This window comes from Tetrao urogallus, assembly GCF_951394365.1.
Source record: "Tetrao urogallus genome assembly, chromosome: 6".
In the NCBI taxonomy this organism is placed as follows: Eukaryota; Metazoa; Chordata; class Aves; order Galliformes; family Phasianidae; genus Tetrao; species Tetrao urogallus.
Window position 1 is genome coordinate 37,307,517 of NC_136819.1, and position 25,522 is coordinate 37,333,038.

A 25,522-nucleotide genomic window follows, 5' to 3' on the forward strand; every position below is an offset into this window, starting at 1 on the left:
AGTTTCAAATTAGATTAGGGTTTAGGATGCTTGTGTTTGCCCTAGGGGAGTAGGAAAAGGATAACAACTCTCTTTTCCATTGCTTTAGTTTGCACATAGGATTGTGCTTTAAATATTTTCAAATAAAAGCAACAACAATGAGATCAATAATGGCATTTTCTTATTCAAGACATGGCTATTTTATGTTTCAATATGTAGCAATTAACTTTTAGATCTAATTTAATTTGAAAATACAGTTTTTCTATAAGTAACTATTAAAATGCAAAATGGGATAAGTGTAGAAATAAGGGTATTGTTTTTCTTTTGACAGAAATTGGGCTGGGAGGCAAAGAGAGAAGGATCTATCCATATTAAACCGTATGTGAAAGCTTTAGAATTTGCAGTCAAACAAAAGTTCTGAGAAAGAGACCATATCCAAATACCGTTTCTGAGTTTAACGGAAACTTCACTGAGAGCATCCCATATACCAAGGTGGTGACCAACTTCACCACTAAGTGAGTCTTTTTGGGGAAAACCTCCACCAGAGGAATATGGGTGTAATTCTTTTGGTTGTCAACGCTCCTTCTTTCCCCTACTTTCAAAATAATAATAATAATAATAATCAAAACTGATACATTTCAGTGAGAAGTTCTGATATCCACATTGTGACATTTTCCAAAGAAATAATATTTTGTTTAAAAGTTCCCATAAAGCTATTGTTATTACTGGAGGTGAGGTCATATAGGACTTCTGCCATGTACACTGTGGATGGATTTCAATGTACATTATAGAAGTCTTCAAATATTTTATAGTTGTGCAAGCGACATTGTTGCAGTTAGCAGTTAGCATAACATCGTTATGTGTGTTGTTCTGCTTTCCTCCTCCTAGTAAGGATACTTCAGTCATTTGTTTGTGTTTACCATCTTCAGGCTGTGAATGATGGCCATTTTGTTGCACGGTGGCGTACCGTGCACCAAGACACCTGGGCTGGAATTTTGATTGATCTCATGTAGCTCCCTAGTATCAACCCACTCAGGGTTGCCTTATTTTCTTCCCTTGAGATTTTTTAGCTGTTTTTTGGTATTGCTTTATTTTTTAATTTTTAATCCAGAGCACCTGATTCTACTGTTAATTTTGCTGGTGTAAGTCAGATGAGAACCCAGTCAAAACAATATGGTTTTTCTGATGAAAATGGACATAAATAAGAGTCTTCAGACTCCAATGCCTTCTGACTTTTGTCCTGAAAAGTGAGTGGAACATGAGATGTATTTTTTATGATAGTTCTCCAAAGAGACTAGCCGTTAATCTCCCTGTGAGTAGGTGTGTCAGCTGCAAACATTTCCTTCCAGTCTCCCATTTCAATCACACTTCACAGTACACTGAAAATTGGCAAGGATTTTAATTATTGGCCTCTAGAACAAACCACCTACTTTGATTCAAGCATGTTTTCCAATTTTTAAGAATGTTGTTTCACCTACAGTACAGTATAATTATAGAAAATAGCTTGGTTTGGCTGACATTCCTGTGTTCTGTGCGTTCTGCTTGCAAGGCAGCAAGCAGCACCAGGCAAGCAGCTCACCTGCAGAGGATTTTAACCTCTTGCTGGCAGAGTTAGGGCTTGCCAGCATCCAGTACATTGTTTTTGATATCAGAAGCTCTATACTACTGTCACTTGAAGGTTAAACATTAACGCTTTTTGCCTTTCAAGCTGCAGGAATGCTCTATATTGTAAGAAAGTTTGTTTTTATTCTCCAGGGAGCCCTCTGTTAAAATTTTATGTATGTCTGTTACAGGAGCAGCTGCAGCAATGGGTCCTGAACCCCAGTGACACAAAGCCCTGGGTACAGCATGATCCTCTGGTCAGCACAGTGCTGACTGGCTGTGTGGCTGCATTTGCACAGAGCAGTGCTCAGTAAAATCTGCCAGTAGTGAGCCATGTATCCAGGACATGATTAATCAGCCAGCAGGATAAATTGTCTATAGATGACTGGGAGTTGACAGTAAACACTAAAACACCTGCCTTGAAGACTTACAGTCTTAACAGACAAGCAGGAAACAGAAGCAAGCATGAGCCCTGTTTCAAGAGACTGAGGCACAGACTGAGTTGCTGATGATTATGCAGTGAGTCTGGCAGAGCTCAGAGCTGAATTCTCTATCATTCCCTTCGTGTGTTCGTAGCTCATGTAACAAGTCTTTAATTTACCAAGAAACTGTTCCACAACACTGTCCTGAGAAGTTGGCAGAATTCACCTCAGCATTTCTCTCACACGTACCCCTTGGTTTGAGGCTCTACAATTTGTACAGCTAATAACTTACACCATGAATTAGAAACATTGGAAACCAGCCCAATGCTCAGGCTCGTGTGTCAAGGAATTGCTGTGCAAGCCCAGTCTTATTTGTTGTTACAACAATTAATCATCCAATGATTATCAGGTAATTTATATGGTATCTGGGCCCTCAAGGGAGTTCTGCAGTGCTATTGAAATTGGACATTTTAAAATTAATGGTGATTAAGCTGTAAAGCCTCATTAAATATGCATGAGTGCTATTTCTCCTTCCTCCTCGCTACCCGTAGCGCCATGTTGGGGCTGGCTGCCTTCCTGACCTACCAGCCGTGCACTGCAATCTCCACCATGGCTGTGAGTCACAGGCTGCTCAGCTCCACGCCAGCAAACAAAGGCAGGGGAACATCCGGGACGATGCACAGGTGGGAGATGGCAGTGGCTGCTCAGGGAGTCCCTCGCCCCACCATAAACCAGGTTCTGGATGGGAATGCAGCCAGCTCCTGGAGCAATCAGCACTGCCTGTCTCAGCAGACTTCACCAGGAGCGTCAGGTGGCTCTTAGGGCAGGAGCTGCAACATGGCCACATGCTGACCAAGAGGTGCACATCAGTAGCTGAAGATTGAGTGCTTTGTGATATAGAGTATGTCGCTTACAGAATTTTGCAGTGAGAATGTTATATAACTATGACGTGTTTCTCAAGAAACTTGGCTCAACTAAGTATGGTTAACCTCACCCATTCAAAAAGTTTACTGTGTATGCAAAGGAAACCTTTCAAAACATCATCCTGCTGTGAAAAGGAATTAGAAACAGTTATAATGCTACAAGAAATATTTTTTTCTAAAAATGGCACAGGCAGTGTTATGGAATAGTATAACCAAGTACTTGTCTTACAATAAAACATGGCTGAAATGAATGCATAAAAGATTGCAATGTTTTCAAAGAGATATAGATATTCTGAATAAATTGTTTCTCCTTTGCTTACCATTCTGCAGGCAGAACTGATAGCCCTGCAACAAGAAAAAGAAGCCACTCTTCAGCAGTGCAGAAAGTTAGAAGAAGAAATCCAGAGATTGCATGTACATTACAGGTAAAATAATTAATACCAAAACAAGTCAGTGACTCATAGGGGAAATTTTCTGTATGGTGTCTGACTCTAAGTAAGGAAATAGCTTTATCAAGTAGGTATTTGTTGGAAATGTGAATACATCAATGAATCAAAGCTGCATTTCTGCTTTGTTGCTCGCCAACCACCTCTTTGAAATAGAAGTCCTTCTCTTGTAACCTAAATATTGTATTAGTTTCTTCTAAGAGAAGGGGAAGGTTGCTGGCAGTTAATTCTCATAAGAATGAAAAACCTGTCTAATAATGATTCATTCGCTTAAAAATACCAGGGTAAAAGAACCAGTAGTCATAAACACTTATTTTTTCCCTGTTTGCACATACATGCATAACCTTTTCAACATAGATTTTAAAATAATCAGTAATTTTTAAAGCCTGTTTTCTAACTCCCAACCTCATGTATGTGTTTTAATTCCTTATGTTCTGTAGCAGTACATAGAATAAGAGAAATAGCCATTCTCTCATTAATTTAGGTGGGCTGCACTGAATGTTTGCATGGATCAATGGATGGTAATCCCTAAGGAAGAGCTCTGTGTGGTCCAGTGAAGGAGTTAGGTTGTTTTATGGAGTGATGTTGGGTTACAGCTCTCATTTCATCCTGACCTCCTATGTGAGAGGGGATACAGAGCTGCCAGCAGGTTAGAAGCAGGAGAATTGGCATCAACACAGCAGAAAATTGTGAATCTGAAGGCTGAATGTCTGTGATGAGGGATGTGGGCTGCAGAGGTAAATAATAAATGTAGTGTGAATATTACGTTCATTGGAAATAAAGGGAACTAGTTAGTTATAACTAAAAAAAAAAAAAAAAAAGCAGTTGCAGAACTGTGTTTTCAGTGTTTCAGCATTTACAAGTGAAAAATACTTGGGTTTCCAGAGGTTTTTAGAGTTTCCCCTTCTCATTAAGTTTATTAAAACCTGGGAGGGAAGTTTCAAAAACAACTTCTGTTCCTAAATCTCACAGGCATTTATTTAAAACCTGTTAATAGTGAATAGAAACCCCAAGCAATTTGTGATTATTGCTTTTAATGAATTTGGTCAGCATTTAGTGTGTGCACAAATTATGGTATGATTTACCGAGCTAGAAAGAATTTATTATAGTGCCCTTATTACTCACTTAAATGGGATTTGTAGAATAATTTTAAAATAAAAATGCAATTTTTATATTGATATTTTAGAAATAAAGACTTTGCTTGTGTTGATCTGGACATCGTAGGGGATTTTTCATTGACTTTTGATTGTTGAGATAGTCTCAGGCTTGCTGTAATATATTTAACAAGTGCAGTAGACAGCAGCTGCAATTTAGTCTTGTAAATAACTTAAATCTCAGAAAATAATAATGGCTTGCAGGAGTCACCATTAGAATGTAGCATGTTAATATCTTTTGGCTCTTGAACAAGCAGAATTTCATTGTAAATTTGATTATGATCTTCTACAAGATTTACTTATAAGTTGTGACAGTAGTCATCTGAATATCCTTTGGGGCAAGAATGTTTTTTCATTACTTACTTATTCAAGCTGTAAGATAATTCAGAACATCAAAAATTATTTTCTCTCTTTTGTCACTGTCCTTAGGGAGTCACTGAGTAGTTCTCATACCAAATAAGACAGATGAAGAAAAGAGTATCAGACCAACATGGGATTGATCATAAAAACCATAAATAGCAAAGCAATGCATTTTCTCAGGCCATCTCAAATGAGTGAAAACTTATTCTCTGTTTCATATGTTGGCTATTTCCAACAATGGTCTTGATACCAAGTTCAGAGTAACCTTGTCTGATGAAGTAGAAACTGCTAGAAGACTGCTGGCTTGAAGAGAAGTTTTGAGAAAAATAGGAGCAGGATTTGCAAGATCCAAACCAAAATTAAAATGAAAATGAACTCTGCGGGAATACATCATGAAACACTGCTTTTCATATGAATTCTGACTTTTTTTTAAGAGAGACCAGGTCCCAGTACTATTACAATCTTCTTTGAAGAGAATGACAAATAAAAATGAGGGAAAAGAAAAGGTGGAGGAATCTAATTCACATAGAGAAGGGAGAGGAAGTTGGCTCACAGTAAAGTTGAGCAAGTTCACCACTTCTGTTTACTCCTCCTATATTGTTCCTATGTCATGTCTCATAAGGAAAGTTGAATTTTCTGGAAAGTAACCTGAAAACGCTTATCAGAAATGAAAATTTGCATAACAGTTAGGAACTGTATAGAGTTTCTAGCTTACTAGGGTAATTGTTTCACCACAATGCTCTTTAAGCTAGGGATTAATGCAAATCATAGATCATCAGTGACCGAAAGAGGCTATATCCAAATAATCAGTTTTGAACTGTGTGGGAGTGTTAATCCCACTGCCACTTTCTCACATATTTCTGTTGTTTGAATGTCATCATAAGTATTTCATTTGCATAGTTTTCAGTTGTGGACTACCCGTTTCTATAATCAATTTCCTTCTATTTCAGTAATGCTTCAGAAGTGTACTTCTGCTACATATAAAATGCTGGCATAGACATATGCTGTTGCATACTGATTATTTTTTCACATATCAGATACAACAGCATGACTGTGAATAAGGACTATATTTCTATATAGTGAAGTACCTATATATTTTTCCAAATTAAAAAAAATAAATAACAACCTAAAATACTTCACTCAAAAGCTCTGGGACTGGGAGTTTTCATAGGTAGATAATTTGAACAGATTATAAGTAGTAGAACAAAATGATGTGTCTGACTTTGAATTGGATTTAACCTCCATTACCAAGAAAGGTGAGAGAGCAAAATATAAATACAGGGCTATCTCTGCTTAAAAGTATGTTTTTGTAGGTTTCATGTTGGGGTCAGATGTAGGGTTGCTCAGTTCAGAAAAACTGTAATATTTTGCTCCACAGCTGTGTAAGAAATGCACACTTGTGTTTACACACTTTTGAATAAAACTGCTAAAGAAAATAATGCGTATGTCCAGCAATAAGAGTTAATTAGGGGTGTAAGGTAGAATTTAGGAATGCTATTAGAAGTGTGAGTAGTTATTTCAGTGATAGGTACGAGTTTCATTTGTGATTTAATCAAGCTCTTAAAAGCCACATATTTACCAAGTCTAAATTCACAGGGGAGGAGGGACAGGAAGAACTTTGGAAAAAATATTTACCCAGAGGTTCCTCCAGTTTGCTGTTGAAATGTGTAAGATGCAGTAATAGCTACAGGCTGCAAGTTACAATAGGAAGAAATTTACATTTATTGCAGCAAGTTTCCTATTGAATGGGCATTTCTTTCTAACTTGCAATGTTAAAATGAAATCATAATTTGTCTCGTGAAGAATTGAAGTTTTAATAGATGGATGTCACAGTCTGGGGAGTTGCATGTAGAAGAGTAATTAGAATTGATAAGGTATAACCAGCATGAAAGAAAACTACTTGTATTTTACAATTTTCGATAATGAGATAGAAGTCAAACTTCAGTGAGATCCTTGTAATAGCGAGTAGTATGATTTGAAATACATATTTTTAGAATCAGGCATTCAGTCAGCATGGGCAGCTTCTCTTGCTACCTAACTAGTTGTATCACTTTTAAAAGTTATATAAATAACTATTTATATATATATATATATATATATAATTATATTAATATATATAATATATAAATATATATTTATATATAGATAGATATATAGATATATAGATATATATAATTATATATATATATATAATATATATATAATTATATATATATATAAAATATAAACTACTGTGAAGAGATTTAATAAGATTTCAGTACCAAAGCTGCTGGTGCTTCTGCTGCTTCAGTTAACCTAGAATTCATGGTTTAAGTAGCACAAGCAAATAGTTGAAAAAACAATTGATTTTGCAAAGGTACGTAGATTTTTCCCACAAAGTGTGTCATAAACTGATGTGCGGGTTGATCTTTTTAGAGATGGAAATTGATAGAGTTGAAAGGGAATTGAGAGTTTTTGATTATTTCTTCAGATGAAAGACACATAAACACAAACTCAATTTTCATTTTAATTACAGTATTAAATCAACATATAACAGGAGAAATAGATGAAGAAGGACACTATGCAAGACAATATCTGCACCTCTGGGGGAAAAAAAAGGTTGCATTCTATTCTAGTTCTGAATACAGTGATGCATTCCATTCTATAGATTCCTGGCCAATGTAATGGATTATAATACTTAAATGATGCCATTTTAGAATCAAAGAATCATAGAATGGTCTGGGTTGAAAAGAACCTCAAAGATCATCTAGTTTCAAACCCCCCCCCCCTCCTCCTCTGTTGTAGGGAGGGTTGCCAACCACTAGACCAGGCTGCCCAGAGTTACATCCAGCCTGGTCTTGAATGCCTTCAGGGATGGGGCATCCACAACTTCTCTTTAGCACTGTTCCATGGGTTCTGCAAATGGATAGTTAGTGACATAATAATTACGATTATACTGTCTTCTTGTTCAGGTAATAAGGTCTGTTATAAGCTATAAAATATTTTACCTAACTCCAGTAATCATTCTTTTGTATTCAGTATTCAGCTTCACAGTCACTGTAATGGCAAGTCAGAATACAACTGCCTATTTAGTCTCCTGTTCTCCGAATGACCCCCTGCTCAAGCCTCTTTCTTTATTTCAGCCTTATTGTTTTGCCACCTCTTTTTCAGAGATTTATCCAGGCTGTATTTATCTCATGCTTATAGGATGTGTAGCAGGAGATGGGGCTGCTCTACTGCCCAGCTTCCCAGTCCAAATGAACTGAAACCCATTCACACTGGAATGAGTGAGGCTGCAGCTGTTAGCTCAGAGGAGTGATCTCAGTTCTTCCTTTGCAGCTGAAGCAGGATACCTTGAGCACCTGCCACTGCAGCTTACCTTGAAGAACTGCTCTTTTCATTGCTAGTTTTCATTTCATTTTTTTCAGTTACATTTGTTGACTCATCTTCCTGCTCTTTTCAACCTGTCTGCTCAGTGTTATTCTGGCACTGTAGTCTCAGTCTTAGTTGATTCAGACATCATAATGTGGCTAGCTATAGTCATTAAGAAGAGTGCTGTTTTTGAAGAGTGATTTTGGGGAGATCAGAGGAGAAGATGACAGTTGTGTTTTCAGTATTCTGTGTGCAACATTAACTTCCATTTATCCAAGAGTTTCAGACATCCATCTTCAAAAGTAAATCTTGAGCTAAGCAAATTTCCCACTTCCAAGAAGAGGAGAGGTTATTTTTTATACCAGAGATGAGATGCTTGCATGCGTTGTACAGTGAGAGACAGTATGGTATGTCTTCTTGTGAGAAGAAACCTAACTCTCTGCAATGTGATATGGCTCAACATACAGAAAACGTCTCTGTAAGGGAACACTAAGCCTTTGTTTGTCTTTTGTTACTACATAAAAAAAAGCAAAGTCATGTACTACCCAAGCTATATTTTTTAGTTTATTCTCTACATAGTCCCACAGATTTCTGTGGGAGATTTGGACATTCACTGAATGACAATTTAGCTTTGTTTTTCTGTGTATGTATTCTTCCTGTTCATCGAACCAGAGTTCTGAAATCAGTTGAGAATGTTGGCTTTTTTTTTTCTGTATTACTTTTATCAGATTGGTTAAAATCCCACCTTCTCTGAGTGACCTGTGGGGCTTTCAGAGAATTTTAGTCAATTTGTGGGTGCAAGAGAAGGCAGCACCCAGAGGACTGTTTCACAAACTGGATCAGATAGCTGAAGAGAGGAAAGTGGATCAGTTGGCTGCTCTGCTTTGTCAAAGCAGTTATGTAAAGTGTTACCAGGGCTGCGGAGATGGCTATAACCTGCAGTGTCTAGGTGCAGGTGAGCAGACGACAGAGTCCTGCTCTGTAATCCATACGTATTTCGCATTTTAATGGGTTTATTGTCCTCTTCCCTTCACCCCATCCTCAGACTTCATGTTCTCTAGCCTGCAATTGGTTATTCTTTCCTTCTGTAGTTGCTTCATTTTCTAGCAATGATTGCCAGAGAGACTGACTTCAATAATCAGTAGATAAGGAGTTCCTTGGAAGTGTGGCAGACCAGATCGTTGTGCATACTCCAGTTAACACTTGATCATTTGCCCAGAAGAGGAATAGTAAAGAGAGACTCCAGCATGGACCATAAGCTTGGTGTTTACAGCACCTATGAGGCAGGCAGTGAAAAAGCAGAGCAGTGTCTGAACCTGTTTGGAAGGATGGTGTTTTTCTTTTTTTGCCTCCCAATGGAATATTTTAGCCATCAGCATGCTCTCTCATTCATTAAGACAAACACACACGCACGCACACAGAAAAGTTTTGAAAGTTTCTGTTTTTGCCCTGACATGATTTTGAAGATTTTCCCATCACTGGGAAAAAATGTTGCAGCATGGAAAAATAATTTCCTTCTCAGCTTTCATGATTTATAATAATGGAGAAAGAGAGGAAGCACTGCACTGCCACAGATCCCCACTGCTGGTGGAACAAGCTAGCCCATGCCATCCCTGCAGCCTGGGGTGGACGTCAAGCATTTGCTTTGCCTTATGCTGCTGTTGACTCAGGCAAGGATTGGTCTGACCTACATTTAATGAAAACTTTGCGCCTAATTTTTCCACTGGCTGGCTGTTGGCCTTCAGAGGCGCTTTGCCAATAGGAAACACTAAGCAGCAAATCTGAGGAGGAATGTGGGCAGCATGAGTATGGACTGAAGTGCTTTACATGCTCTCTGATGCAGTTTTAACTCGTACTGTGCCCTGGGCTGAGTCTGCTACTGCTTCTGTCACTGGGTGTGTTATACTGGCAAACCTTCTCCAGGTTTTTAATTTTTTTGTGGACTGATCAGCCCCATGTTGTGCCAACAACATTAAAGCTAGAAGCACTGCACACTGGATTATGGTGTATTTCATCAGACTTGCACAGACTTCTTCCTACCTACTTCTGTGGGGTAACTTGAACTGAAACAACAATTACCTTGTCAGTTTTGCTATGATAGACTTCTTTAGATGACTTTCTGCTGTTCTCTAAGAGCACAGATTTGCTTGACAGAAAGGAATTCCTTGCCAGTGGACGCTGCCATGGTCCTGTGACTCTGTATGCACTGCGCAGCTGACTTTCTGTTAGCAGCTGTTCCTGGTTCAGGCTGATTCTCTTCCCCCTCTGTTTCACCTGGGTTCTCTGTGGTTTTCTGCTCTAACCTTCTCGGTTTTGCAGTGAGCTGAAAAGTGTAAGAAGTGTAATTTTGTTCTGTACTTTTCGGAATAAGTGCATAGCTAGCGGTTTCTAGGAATTGTTTTTCAAATTTGTTAAAGCTTAATAAAGTGGAATTGCTGGAAGGAAGATTTAAAGGCTCTGGAATAACTACCTGCAAGCAACCAGCTGGTAGTTTGGAGCTAATTGTTAATACAAAATATACTACTGTAGACATACTTGTAAAAATTAGGGTATTGAGTTCAGTGAAGTTAATATCAATTCTGTGTTAATCAGAAGTATATACTTCTTTTCAAGTGTATACTTGAAAAAGAAGGTTCAAAATCTACACAGAGCATTTGTAAAATGGTAAAATCTTTTCCTTCATAGAAAGGGTGTGTGACTAGAAGCTATATGTTCTGATTGTGCAATTTAAACACTGGGTGAATATGGATGAATCACATCACTAATCAGAATCACAGAACGGTTTGGGTTGGAAGGGACCTTTAAAGACCATCTCGTCCAACTCCCTAATTTCTTCAGCTGCTTTATTTGTATGAAACAAAGTATTACCATTTTCTGTCATACTTTTAGATACGTATAGTCTATCAAAAAGTGCTCTTATTTTAAAGTCAGAGAAAGAAAACAGACACAGGATTTAAAAAATAAAATTAAAAAAAAAAAAAAAAAGAGAGCCTTCTTCGAAGCAAGAAATACAGAAAAGTTGTGTAGTCGGAGCTGTTTGGAAGACAAATTTTCCCATGAAAAGTTTAGAAGAAAATCTAAAACTACAACAAAGAGAATTCAACTTGCCCTGCAAATGGTGTATTAAAGGGAATTTCTTTCGTTATAAATATGGTATTTAGGAATAAAGTCATAACATTGTCAGAAGGACTTTAAATGCCATTTATTTTCTGTTGATTTTTCACATGACATGTTTTTATGCTAAAATTTCAATTCAGTGGGAAAAAAAGATTATTTTGACTTGTGTTCTGGTTCAGTTCTCTTCTGTTGAAGAACTGAAAGAAAATAGCATTTGAAGTTGAAATCTGAAGGTGAAAGGAAAACTTTCTCTCAGAAATTTGCCACAGGAAGCCAACATATTTTTTTCACTGGAATTTACCTCTTCCAATAGAAAAACATTTGTTTGTTGAGAAGACTTTCCACATGAAAAATTTTTAGGCAGTGCTAGACATAACACTACTTACTTAGCCCTGCTCCCAGTTGAGTCAGTGGAAAACTTCATTTAGGAAACAAGTCAGAATTCAGGTGTGAAAAGAAGTGTTCTCTCTGCCTGTTGCAGAATGTAAGCTACAGGACTGCTTACCTGCAATGCTAAGAGCTGAGAGCAAGATAGTGTTTCTATTCAGCTGGGGGTTTTTTGTTTTTTTTTTTTTGTTTAGTTTTTTGAAAGTTAGAGGCTTTGTTAAGCTGCTACAAGCTTATCTTGCTGATGCCTCTCCCTGGAAGGTGTCCAATTTTACACTCCATCCACAAGCTGCTTTGCTAACTAATGAGACCGGGGTCTGTGCTTAGGAAGTGGAAGGCTTTTAATATTGTGTCCAAAATTACATAATGCTGTGTTGCTCCTCCAGTACAGATAATTCTTCCAGCACAGGTGTGATGGTTGTCATTTTTAATTGTAGAAATAGGAATGGACTTGATGATTTCTGTCAGTTTTCCAGTAAAGAAATGGCACTGCTGTGATTTGCACAATTCTAAGCCTTTGAAATATTTGAATAAAATACAATATATTCATAATGCTTGTCAATTCAAAGCTGAAGTTCATACTGTCATGAGAGGAAGAAAAAGTGTCCCAGAACACACTGATAGCTTTTTCCACCACCATCAAGAACATATGTATGCAGTGGTGCAGCATCACTGTCTCCTGGCATAGGGGCTGTGAGCTAGACAAGAAGAGCCACACAAGGGCAAGGAGGAAGTTAGGCCAAGCATACAGTCAACTTCCAAGTGACTTTACATTTCCTTCCCAACTGGAGACACTTCATATCTTGTTTTTATCTTCCCTTCACCCGTACTATACCAATGATTCAGATTGGACATGCCCACCCAGAAATGTATTCACTGGCAACACAGATCAGATGGTTAGCAGTGACACAGAAGCAGCAACAAGCACTAACAGGTGAGATTATTAACTGCTAAAGGAGAACGTCTTGTCATACTGCAGCCTGAAAAATCCCAGCGATGAGCACATAGGCTCTGCTCTCCCATCTGCAGTTGAAAACTTTGCTGCTTTTAGCTAACATAATTGAACTTTATTTTAAAGTTGCAGTGGGTTTGAAAGCCTGTTTGGGGATCACAAAGAATTTTTTTTCACTGCACCCTCAGGCTTGATAGGGGTTTTGTTTCTTAATTTCCCATTCTTCAGTAACTGAAACAAAGCCCCTATCAAGCCTGAGGGCACAGTGAATAAAGCTAGCACGAGGGCTACTGAAGTGAGACATACAGTATTGCAGTATGTGGTAACACCATGTTCTTTTGGTACCTGGTGACTTGTGTCATAAGGGAGTAAAAGAATCTAATCTCAGCATGTTCTGTAATCTCAAGGTGCAAACCAATGGGACTGCTTATAATTAAATCAAATGAAGTCATGGACTGCCACACAGAATATATCTCTGTGTCTGTTCTGTCTTCAAGAGAGGCATTTTTATGTGGTCTTACCACATACCAGTTCTTAGGGATGCTGCTTTCATATTTGAAAGAAATTTCTTGGCTCTGATAATTTCAACATTTTTGTTTTATGCTTGATGTTTTTGCTTCTGAGCTTGTGGAGTCCACAGCATGTATCTGTGGTAGACACTAGTATGAAAAAATTGGTCACCACAAAGTAGGCTATGAGGTGCCCAGATTGTTTTAAGAATTTTATAGGAAATAATTAGGGTAACTGTGCAAAATGTTTGCAAATACTATCATGAAAATTGTAACTGTAAAGGATCTCTCTCTTCCCATGTAAATTTGTATTCAGTGCTGGCCAGACTAGACTACTGTGTGAAAATATTATCTGCCCAAAAGCCAAAAGACAATACTGTAAATATAGTAGTTTATTTGGGATATGTTTGCTTCCCTTCTGTATATTTTTTTCAAAACAAAGGAGGAAAGTAGTGAAAAAAGAAAGAGTGCTTGTATGTGATTTTTTTTTAATCATTTTTATCAACCTTTTTATTTCATTTACCTTCATTTTATTCTTTGAAAGTAACATAGAAAGAAGCGTCGGGTAGAAACAAAGAGAGCTCACAGTTGGATTTTACTGTTACAAGATAGGAGATGACAATAGTATCTTTTTAGTGTATCTGTTATCTGTGGTATCATTAAACTGAATGATGTGCTAAATAATAAAAGCAGCCTTATCACATCACAAGGCCTTGAATTGTATCTCAAAGTTGCATTGCCTATGGATTCCGTTTGGCTTTCAGAAAGGGTTTGGAGTCAGAAGAAGCTGCAGTTCAGAGTGTATTTCTGCAATCAAAGCTCTTTAGACAGATGGCTGCTAGCACTCCAAAATGATTAAAATATGTTCCAAGCAACATCAGTCTGTGGGCTTGGGGACCCAACCTTTCATTAGTCAATAAAGGGTCTTGAGTTCTTGAAAATGAAATCTTTAAAAGCTAATAAGGCTGCTGGTTTGCTCTGAGCTGTTTCTTTGGATTTGCAGTTGTAGATTGGACTTGGGCCAGTATCTATTCAATAATACAAGGCTTTAAAAAAAATCCAGTTACAAGAGGCCTCCCGGCAGGTCTGTGTTTTAAATAGTGGGGGCAAAATTTTTGGTGTTGAATCCATAAGCTCAGGCACCTGAGTTTGCATTTAGGAAGCTGGGAAGGGACCTGCGAGTACCACCTTGGACAGCCAGTCACTTACTGGATTAAATGACACTACCAATGCTTGGCCATTTGGACCTGTTCAATTTTATTTGTAAAAACATTGTGAGCTGGTCTAGCATTGTCTCCAGAATGCCTTCAGCATGCCATAACCAAGATACTAACTCATTAAGCAAATTTTCTACTGCTTCTAGAAGTCAGTAATATTATTTACAGCATCCCTGAGTCTTGTCAGTGCTTGTAAATTATGAATGTGCCGTAGATGGTTTGGTGCTTCAGTGCAATCAGGTTTTTTCTATTGTCTGCAGCAGGGTTATGAGAGAGAGCAAATGGGGGCTTGTGCAAACGCAAAGTGTCTGTAGCCTCTGCATATGTATGTCAGGGCAGTAGCAATAAATGTCTGTTCAATAAGGTATTAACAAGTCCAAGCCTTCTGTTTCTTTTTTTTTTCTCTCTCTCCAATAAAGACCCCTCTCACAATTTGTAAACTTCTGAACTTAAAGTGCTTTTGCCTCATAAACTCTTTCTACATGAAAATCTGAAGATACACTCCTTTTCCCAATCTCTCAAAAATCTGTCAAGATTTAGCCCACTGCTAGCTAAAAGAGGATTTTTTTTTTGGTCAGTTTTTACATACACCAACGGAAGCAAAGCAAGTCTCAGTGATCTCATTAGCTTCAGTGTGATCCCATTAGTCAGATTGTTCAGCATGTCTTTTTTCACCTTGGGAACAGTTCTCACATTCCTTTTGTCAGTACTTGATGGGGCCGGTGACTGAAGATCTACCCCCAGACACACCACAATTACTCGGAGAATATCATACTCCATTTTACATTCCCATAGTCTCTCTCTGAAGGTTTTTCTCTGCTTCAGCATTAACAGCCAGTGATTATTTTTTCTTGTTTTAAGTACAGGCAAAGTGTTACTGATTTTGTAAGCATACAGCAGATTTTGGATTCTGATAATTTTATCGGGCTGCTATTTTTCTTCCATTTGTTGTAAAATACTTGCTTTGTGTTTCCCAAAGGTTTTGCTCATCAAAACAATCCCATCATACATACTCTTAGAAATAACTTCTGAACTGAGTCATTTTCTTGCTGGAAAACATACAGTTGTAGGAATAGTTTTTTCTTCTTCGAAATTTGCATGAACTTTTTTTTTCCAACAAAACTAAGAGGTGGTTTTCCCTGTCGTGTTCTGTAGGTCACAGAAGACAAGAGAACGTACTAAAAGCTCTTTCTCTTGATGTCTCCCTTTCTGGAATTCCTTAAAAACAGATATATTTACCCTGGACACTCTTACAGTATTTCGTGTTCTGGTGTGGTCCTGATACTTTCTATTATTGTTTGATTGTGCTTCCTAAAATTTACAGAGTTGACCTAACCACTTAAACAAGTCAGATCTTCTGAATAAGGTGGTGCACAAAGTCTTCATTTAAAAAAAAAAAATTTGTTTTGAGGTTTGATAGATCCTGAAGAACTAGGAAAGGAAACTAAAAAGAAGAGATTCATAGTGTATTGGGAGAAGACAGTTCATTTTCCTGTGTAGAAATTGTCTCTCATTTATACATAGGTCACTCCAAAAAGCAATGCCTCTTATTTCTTTCCATAGAAATTGCAGCAGATACAAAGAACACAGCAACACTGTTGGACAGAGCAAATTCTGAGCTACAAATCACTGTTTTTCAACATAGTCACTACCATTAGCTATGCATTTTTGCCAGCAATAAACAAGAGCCTGCATGCCGCACTCGTAAAAATCTTCATGGGTGTATGGATTCTTCATGGCTTGGCTTTCATGCCACTGTCACCGCAGCTGAAATGCACCACCTCAGTGCACGTACATTCATTATTTGGTCTCCAGAAATGTTCAGCAAGTGTCAATGAATGTCAACAGGTGCCATGTTTTTTGCATGGAGGAATTCAGTGGCACACCTTTGCTTCATGTCTAATGCCATTTTGTCAGGTTGCCTCTCCGCTGCCATCTCTCACACAACAACAACAAAATGTAATGGAATATTGGTGGAACGGTTCAACCTCTACTGCCATACCACCACCTCTGACATTGTGGACCAACAAAATAAAATAGGAGGCATTACTTTTGGAGCAGCCCTTATATCTCCTGGGTCTACACATCTTATTTGTCACTTTTCCCTGTACTCCAGGGAATCATATGAACTCTTGTATTAAGCAAACCAGCATCCCGCATTGTCTGTGACACTTTTGGATCATTTTCCAGAGCCCTACAGGATCTGTTTCCAAATACAAGGTAATGAGAAAATGCCTCAGAGTGCTCCATGTGCATACATACTCAGGCCTGAGAATTCCAGGAACTGAGCAGGATGTCCAGAGTGACTTGAGTCTGGAGTAGTGGGTGATTTTTACATGCTGCCAAAATTTTTTGGGGGGATTCTATTTTGAGTTTTGGGATTTAGCATTGTTTTCATCTGGACCTGCAAGTCCTGAAACCTGTAAATATCAAATCCTAAAAGTCTCCATTTGGGGAGTGAAAGTGAAGGGCCTCTTTTGGAATGTTTTTTCTTTGCCTCTCGATTACCCTAGCTGTAAGATGTGAATAGTGCTACTCATACATTTTTGGAAAATACATCAATTTAAGTTTTCTTTATTAGATTCTGCTAAAAGTTAAGTGAGGGAAACCTAAATTTATCACAGTAGCTATTGTATTCCAGCAGTCCTTCTAAAATGCAAGTACAGAACTGCCTTTTCCAGACAAACGATATACTGTGAGTGCCTCATTAATACATCTAATGTTTAATGACCAACTGTTTCTCCTGCTTCCTCTAAATTACTGTAAAGTTACTATTCCAAGGAGAGAAAGTAGCTTTTTATTCTGGAGAAGACTGTGGCATTCATTGCTTTGAGTAAAAATGTGATCTCAAATAGTTCATAATATTTCCTCTACTAAAAGGCAGAAAGTACTTGAAATCCTTTGAAATGATGCTGCAAGACAGAAAAATATATCTGCTTTCTAGATAGGTGAATGCAGTTGTATTATTTCACATTTAAGGATCTTTTTGGTGAAATCAATGAATATATGTACATAACTTTGCTTTAGAAGGGTTGCAGAGTTCCTTCTTTCTGTTTGTAACACTGCAGCTCTTTATGGAAAGAAAAAAAAAAAAAAAAAAAAAAAAAAACTGGTTTAGCAAAGGAGGTGTTGAGCCTGCCAAAGTTGATGGAGTTGAATTTGGATAGCCATTTAATGTGGGACAGCTAGACAGGAACAGAGAAGCATGTAAAATGAGTAGATTGCTGCAGATTTATGCTTGCCAGAACGTAACAGGTAAACTGTGAGTTTAAAGATCCTGAGTTTGCAAACTTATATTAAAACATGCCTCTGAAAAAAGGTTGAGAAGATGTTGATATAATGATAATTCTTCCAAACATTATCCAGAAGGAAGGTTACAGTAATGTAAAATACTTCAAAATGATTTTTGCTCAACTAATGCTTCAATAATGGACGTTAATACTGTTGACTTTATTCGTGGATTGAATGCAGGCAATTTAGACAATAGATAGTATCAGGTGCTAATAGATCAAACCTAATTACTCTTGATGAAATAATTTTACACAGCTTAACAAAATCGTTTCAATTATTTATTCATTGTAAAAGAAAACATTGAGTAAAAGTGGAAATACTAAGCTTTCTCCGGTAGGGGCATTGTATGCATCTCTGAGTCATAGTTTTTCTTCATAGCAACCTTTCCTCTACCCCAACTTCCTGTGCAAGTTATTACAATACTTTTTGCATAAGATAGGTCATGTGAAGTTCAGCTGTAGGTGGGGCCACTGTAGGAGATTGGGGGACAGTCTTAATAGATCCGTTTCATTAATTAAGTCATGCATTTTTTTATTAACAAAACCTGTATGTCAGGTTTAGCCAGCTGGGAACCATTCTTACGGTTGTTATCTTTGTCAGAAGGAATATTGTGAAAATAAGGAATTACTGTACAGGCTTTAACTCCTGATTAAACAGAGGAATGACATCCTCTCATCCACAGTCCATGAGAAAATAACTTAGAGGCATATCATAGGTTTGATTCAGATGCTGTGGTCTTATGTATCTCGTTAAGGTAAAAAATTGTGTACTATGCATTCACAATTTATCATGAAGGGTTTGTTTCATACCTATTCTGTGGTCACTGAGGTAAGCTCAAAAAAAATTTTAGGCCAGAATTTCAGATATCTAGATTACTTGTTATTCTTGCTTGCTTGTTTGTTTTCGTTTGTTTTGTTTTTTGTGGTTGTTGGTTTTCCATTTGTTTGTTTCATTAGCTATTGAAGAAACTGCAACCTACACCTCTTTTTGAATGTAAAAAGCAATATTTTCTTGTGTTCTTCCTCTTCTAGTGTTCTATTTCTGTACATCAGAGAAAGGTGTAAGATTTTCAGGAAGTATTTTGTAATAGACGTGGAGAATGCTGTAGGCACCTAATGTTGGCCTCAGCCTTTAGCTTCTTGATACAATTAATTCAGGTCTTTCTTCACAGGGCTACATCATAGTCCTCAACAGGAAATGTACAAATGACTTCCACTGTCACTGAAGAGAATTGAACTGGTGGGAGGACTCACCAGGGAGGAGTGCTGTGAATTTATCCCTCACTTGTGCCTTATACAAAAGGAGTGGGGAGAAGGATAGGTAATACTGTTCAGATTGTTTTTTTTCCTTGTCCTTCTGAGCTAGACAGGATCTTTATTTTACCTAGGTTTGTCTGATTAATTGCAATCTATTTATTTCATAATACTAATATGTACATGTATTAGTATAGTGTATTATCTTGTCCTGTCCAAAAAAATGAAAATATGAATCAAATATTGTTAAATTCAGTACTGGCTAGATTTCACAAGAATTTTCATACTCATTCATTTTCCTTGTCAGGTCCTGAGAAAATAATTAGATCTTTGGTTTAGTGCAGCCAGTTTGTTTCCTGCTACAATTATTCACTTTTACCTGCTGGCTATGGAGAAATTATGTGCTGGCAAAAAGAAAAAGCTGCAGTTTTTCTCATGAACTTCTGCCTCATGAAGTTACCACTGGTGTTTTCTTCTTTGCTCAGACTGAGTTAAAGGACACAGAAATGTTACTCTTTCACAGATTTTATTTCAATAGCCCAGTGGTTAAAACTCATGAGGATAGAAGAAGAGAGAAGTGAGGAAGCAGATTTAAGAGTTCTAGGATAAAGAAATCAACTCAGCATCACTTTTTAGTATCTTTCCAACCCTTACCCTTTTGAGCTTCCTCTTCAATTATCATTCTCTACTAGCATCCAGTCTCATCCCTCACATTTCAATAAGAGTGATATTGTTCAGCTTCCCTCTGATGGGCCCTTCCTGCCAATGGTCTTTTCACCTAGGAGGATGCAAGAGACATCCTTGGGTAACACAGTTTTGGGGCTCACAGCAGAGGGGAGACTGCTGTCACTGCTCACACGTTGTAGTAGCGTTGGCTGCTTAATCTACAACAGGAAGGCAGGAACTGCCTCCTTGTGAGAAGCTGCAGAGATTCCTCTGTGCGGGTCCCAAACCTGGATCTGTCTCCTAAGGTTAACCAGGCTGATGTGCATTGCCAACATGCACACAGTATTAATTACCTCTTTTGTATCTTCCCATGAATACTATAAATCTGTGCTGAGACTTCAACCAAGATTAAGGCATCAGGTTTCTAAATGTGGCACGCATATGTAACAGGAAGCAATCCTGGGCCCACAAGCTTAGAATTTAACTAGGAGAAGTGGTGAAGGAAAGGCACTTAACTTCCAGTTTCAACATGGCAGACTGAGGTGAGCATGTTGTGACTTGTTCTGTGCCACACAGAAGACATGAAACAGAAGAGGGAACTCAAGACAGAGCTCTGATCTCCAATCTACTAAATCATTCCACAGCATGTGTCCTTGTTTTGTACTAGGGAGAATGGCCCAGACAAGCCTGCCCCATCACCCCAGTAAGCACTGATACAATAGAGAAGCAGACTTCCCCGGTATTAAATTTCTCAGGCGTTCCCTTTATCATTTAAACCATCGTTTTAACTGCCTTGTTTCATAGTTCTCAACTGCCCAAGGAGATATATGATTTATATATGAACAAGGTTTGGCAGCTGCAGCTAGGCAAGGCATGGCTTACTGAGTAGCGATACACTGCTGTTATGTCATTTATGTGGCATTCAGGAGGCAACTTGCTAGGTGTATTTCTACACTGCTTTCCCCAAGCGAATCTTATTTTTGTAGAGGAGAAGCTGCAATAGCTTTAAGGTAGACACCAGTCAGAGCCAGTCTGGATGAAGGCTCTCAGCATGCAGCACCAGATCCCTGGTGACTCAGCAGCCATTTCAGAAAGGTGTAAGTACCAAGAGAGCGAGGAAGCCATGTGCTGGGCACAGTCATGTAGAGTTCATTGGCATACTTCATTTCCTGGCACATTGGTTCCCACAGCCAGGCATGTGTTGGAGCACAGAACATTTTGTTCCTCTATGTTCAGAGTTGCTTCATGTTTTTCAGTAACTCTAGTGAGAAAAATCAGACAAAACTGTTTAAATACACTATTTTTCTGGGGCAGCAGGGAAGTATACTCAGAACAAAAAGAAAAACAAACAAGCAAAAGCACACATTTATTTAATTTTTTTAAAATGACATTCAAAGATCATTCGCCAAAAAAGTAATGATAAGAGGACAAACCCTGTGTGCATCCCTTTCCTGGGTCAGTTACAGTGAGAGTTTCTAGCTTTAGGGCTACTCAGCTCATCCATTAGATCATCCATCTCTCAAATTCCAAATGTGTTTAGTTATTCCATCTTTGAAACACGTTTCCATTCTTTTTATTTCTTTTAATTGCCTTCTCCTGGAGAGACACTTCTCTTCCATCTACTCAGCTGGATGTTCCTGGCTATGCTGGAAGGCAGGACTGGCTTTCTGCCCTATGTCCGAAACAGACTTGCCTCTTAGTTTTCTGGTTCAGTGGGGGAGTTAAGCCATGTGATCACAATAGCAAATCAGGACAGCCATAAAATTCACAATCATGTATTATTTATAAAGATAACATTGTATTAAATAGAGATATTTCCTATGGTTATTAGTAACAGGCTCTCTTCAGCTGGTCATTTCTGGATGGTACCATGCACTTTACTTCAGATTGATTTATTTGCTTTTATGATTTTAATTAATACTGTTTTCATCAGAGACAAGTAGTATTGATTTGAAAACTCCTAGCTGTCCAATTTATCTGTGCCAGCATTAGGGAATTATTATTCTGATCTTTTTTTTGAAAATCCATTGAATAGCATCATAGGCACTAAAGAGGCCATTTAAACACTAGGGAAAATAATAGTGCTTATACTTCTGGGAAAACATTTATGGTGATTCACATTTTGGAAGCTGAAATGCTATCAATGTTTTATTCCCATATTATTTTCCAAGAAAAAGCTTGGATCCAATGCTGAATCAGTTTCTTCAAAATACTTATGCTCATAGTGGAGTTGAATCACGCAGAAAAGTCTGGAAGACGGTGCTGGTAGAGGGGATCAGGAGACTTCTCTGTGCTGGGACATTAGGCATGGAGTAATCCTATCTAAGTCCCTTGGGAGACATTTGGACCCTCCCTGGCTGGGGCAGAGGGGTACGTACACACATTAGGTGTTAAACTATCAGGATGAAAGTGCTTATCTATTATCTGGACAAGCTGCTCTACACAGAAAAATACAAAATGGAAAAAACACCTAATAAAGCTCGTTAGCTGAGTCTGTATCTACTTCAAGATGGGAATATTCACTTCAGGGGAGCGAAAAGTCTCTGAATCTTGTTGTAACAATCTTAAAAAGCTGGGTTTCTCCCTGGTGAAAAGAGGCTAAAAATTGAAGGTCTTCTTGATGTAAGCAAGAGCTAGGAATTTTACAGAAGCTGAAGCCTTGTAAGAAAATCTTAAATGTACACTAGTATAACAGGTTTTGAAAGAGTCTGGCGCAGTATTTACTACTACAGTATAAAGGGCTGGGTTCCTTGATGTATATTTCTAGTTGGCATTTTATCAAGGAAATAACTGATTTTTCTTTTTCTTTTTCTTTTTCTTTTTTTTTTTTTTTACATGGAGATTGAAACTACAAATTCTGTGTTCAAAGTCTTGATTTAAAAGCATTTTAGTACTTTTGTATAAAACTAAAATTTTAACTGAACAAATTATTTATGCAGAAAGAAACAAGATAGAGTTTCTTTCAAGAGTTCTTTAACATATCAGATTGATAACAGTAAAAACACCTTTACTGCCATTAAATATTTACCAAGACTTGGCTTTTGGAAGAGGGGCAGTTCAGTGCAATGTGTTTGGCTCCATGCAGAGCTATTGATTAGCTATCAGAAGGACATAGTTAATGAATAACTTAAGGTATTACAGAGCGCTCCACATTCTTGTCAAGTCTTTTCTCTGAAGATGACCTAAAATAAAGTCAGTTACAACTGGCGTTCACTCTGCGACAGATTGCACAAGCTTACCTACGGTATGAACAAAAGGTTCACAAGAATCAGTTGACCAGGGCTTAAGCAATCCTTTCTAGTAGTTGTTGTCATCACTGCTGGACTTTAGAACGGAACATGTTTACATTTAATTAAAAAGAACACACAGTTTACATCGCACAGTAGCTATCAGTATCGAATCAGAATTGATTTCCGCTCTCTTTCTCGAATGACTGTTTCCTTCAAACTAATTAAAAAAAGGCACATAACAAAATGACTCATATAAATTTTAAAGCAAAGTAAACAATATTCCCTGGAGACAAAAATAAAAGTCAACAGCACAAAGTCATTACACTGAGCTTGTTTTCAGGTGATTCCGATGCCTTGTTATAGTCTATACCAGTGCTATCAGATTTATTTTGTGTATATATATACATTTATAGGTATATTGGTAAATGTATATATGAAGTATCACTTTCTACTGCATGGATGCTCCACTGATTGTGTCAGTTTTCAGGGTCAGGATTCTTATTTGTTCCATCTGAATTGCTGCAGTCTAATTCAAGGGGTGATACAACAACATTAGTACTTTTTGCAGAAGGATTTTGTCTGTTCCAAATAACATAGTTTATGTGTAGTCACTCAGATAAAATGGAAATCAGAAGCCATTATCCTTACCAATGAGAAGCAGTAAAGGAAACTAAAGGCACAAACCAAATTAGCCCTAGCTACATGCGTAACACCTAACAAAGAGATCTATTAGATTTTCTTAGTTATGCAGGCAAATCAGAATTCAAACTATAGTGGCATGTTATTTAAGTCTTGGAGCTGAAATGCCTGACCCTTGAATGTGCACATTCTTTGTCAATAGGAAAGATTTCCATGGTTGGCATTTTGGAGACAGGAGGCTCAGGCCAGCTCAGGCCAGCTACACACTTGTTCTGCCAAGTGCAGTGAAGTCAGCGAGAGCCCAGAGGCTGCCTGCCAGACCTGGCTGGGGTTAGATGCACATAGCTGTACAAGCTTGTCCTGGCAAGCCTGCTCTGAAGACCTATGTCCATCTATCCCACAAAACCATGTAAGGGAGAGCACTCAGAATGGAGCTCTTGGCAGAGATCATCAAAAAAGGGACAAACAATACCTACTGTGACTGTTTTCCACCTGTTTTAGGTGAGGTACCAAAAGCTCTGTTATTTCAACATGTAACCAGAATTACTGCTTTCTTAATTATATTTAGCTTTGGAAAAAAAATTAGACCATTCTTAAAACTCATGTGATCAAAAACAAACTCAAAGCATGAAAAGTAAAACACTCCAATCAGGAGTTAAGCTATAATCCTCCATCGCTATTCCACCAAGGTTGTGTGCAAATCCCAGACACAGGCCTTTTCTCTACTGGCCAACGCTGCTGGCTTTGCACCACCTCTCACACACCTCTTCAGCCACCTGTGGAGCAGCCTTCAGCAGCCACTGGAGAGCCCAGGAGTTGGGAGGGTGAAAGCAGCTCATGTCTCTGGGGCTTCTCTGCCCACCTCCAGGCCCAGTGCCTCACAGCCATGGGGTGAGCACTTGCCAGGGAAGCATTCAGGGTTCTGTGGCATGCTGTGAAGCATGGAGCTTTTGGCATCATCTTAAACATCCTTTATATTCAAATACTGAGGTCACTCCCGATGACTTGATGCCAGTTCTATCTTCGATTAATAGATAAGGTTTCCTCTGTATTTGCAGTGTTACCTAAACAATCTATTACTGTAGGGAATAACTGCAGTATTACAAATACAATGTTAATGTTATTTTGTTAACTAAAGCCATTGGCAAATATTTAAGAATGGCCAAAGCATATAAATTGGCAATAAAGAGAAGATAAAAGATAGTAAAATTATTTCTTGTAACTTCTAGTGTGGTTAAGCACTATACAAAATAAAATTATTTATAAAATTTTAGATTAATTTCGTAGTGATCTTAGGCTTCACAAATGAATAGTCTCTCTCAGTGAATGCTAGGCTAAAATATACTAATACAGCTAATTTGCTGTCAAAACATGACAGGAGCATTTTATGGCGAGACTGCAGGAATATCATATAGCTAAATAAAACTGAAGAGTATCTACTATTGTAGGTAGTAGAGCCATGTAGATCGTAGTTTGCTGCTATTATGCTGAAAACACAATCCCCTAATTCATGGGGAAAAAAATGATAGCCTGTGGATATGTGTCTTGCAATTAATACAGATTTGTTGTGAAATCTTGTTATTTTATTATTCATGTTAACAAGTATCAAGTAATATTCAGGATTAAAGCATAGAACATATCCAAGTCTCTTCTGTAAATTCAGATGCATTCTATTTGAGAGTAGATGTGTGTGTGAAAAAAGCTAATGCTAAGTTATCAACTGCCAGACTTTCATTAATCAATCAGAGAAAATCATAGAATCACCGAGGTTGGAAAAAACCTACAAGATCATGCAGTCCAACTGTCCACCTATCACCAACAGTTCTCACTAAAATAGAGGGCCCTGTTCCATGTGCTGCTGCAAGAGAGCATCCTGAGCTCAGGAAATTCGGGAGCATTTCTTGGCCACAAGCTAGTAACTATGCGTCTGCATCTATCTGAAGGTATGCAAAAATCTTTAGAATGCTTTCTTCTGCTTATGGATACTGCTTCATGTATGGATGTTTTGCTTGGATTCTGTTTAA

The 25,522-nt window shown here is 38.0% G+C and overlaps 1 protein-coding gene across 1 annotated transcript in view; it reads left to right on the top strand.

Annotated features, from left to right (window-relative positions):
- The window catches only part of MIPOL1 (mirror-image polydactyly 1), a gene marked incomplete at both ends in the record, with an annotated part of 172,101 nt that overhangs the window by 123,836 nt on the left and 22,743 nt on the right, over positions 1-25,522 (top strand). Inside the window, one exon of the mRNA XM_079537464.1 lies at positions 3,257-3,351. Within this exon, the coding sequence (XP_079393590.1) occupies positions 3,257-3,351 (95 nt within the window). The remainder of the gene's footprint in view (positions 1-3,256; positions 3,352-25,522) is intronic.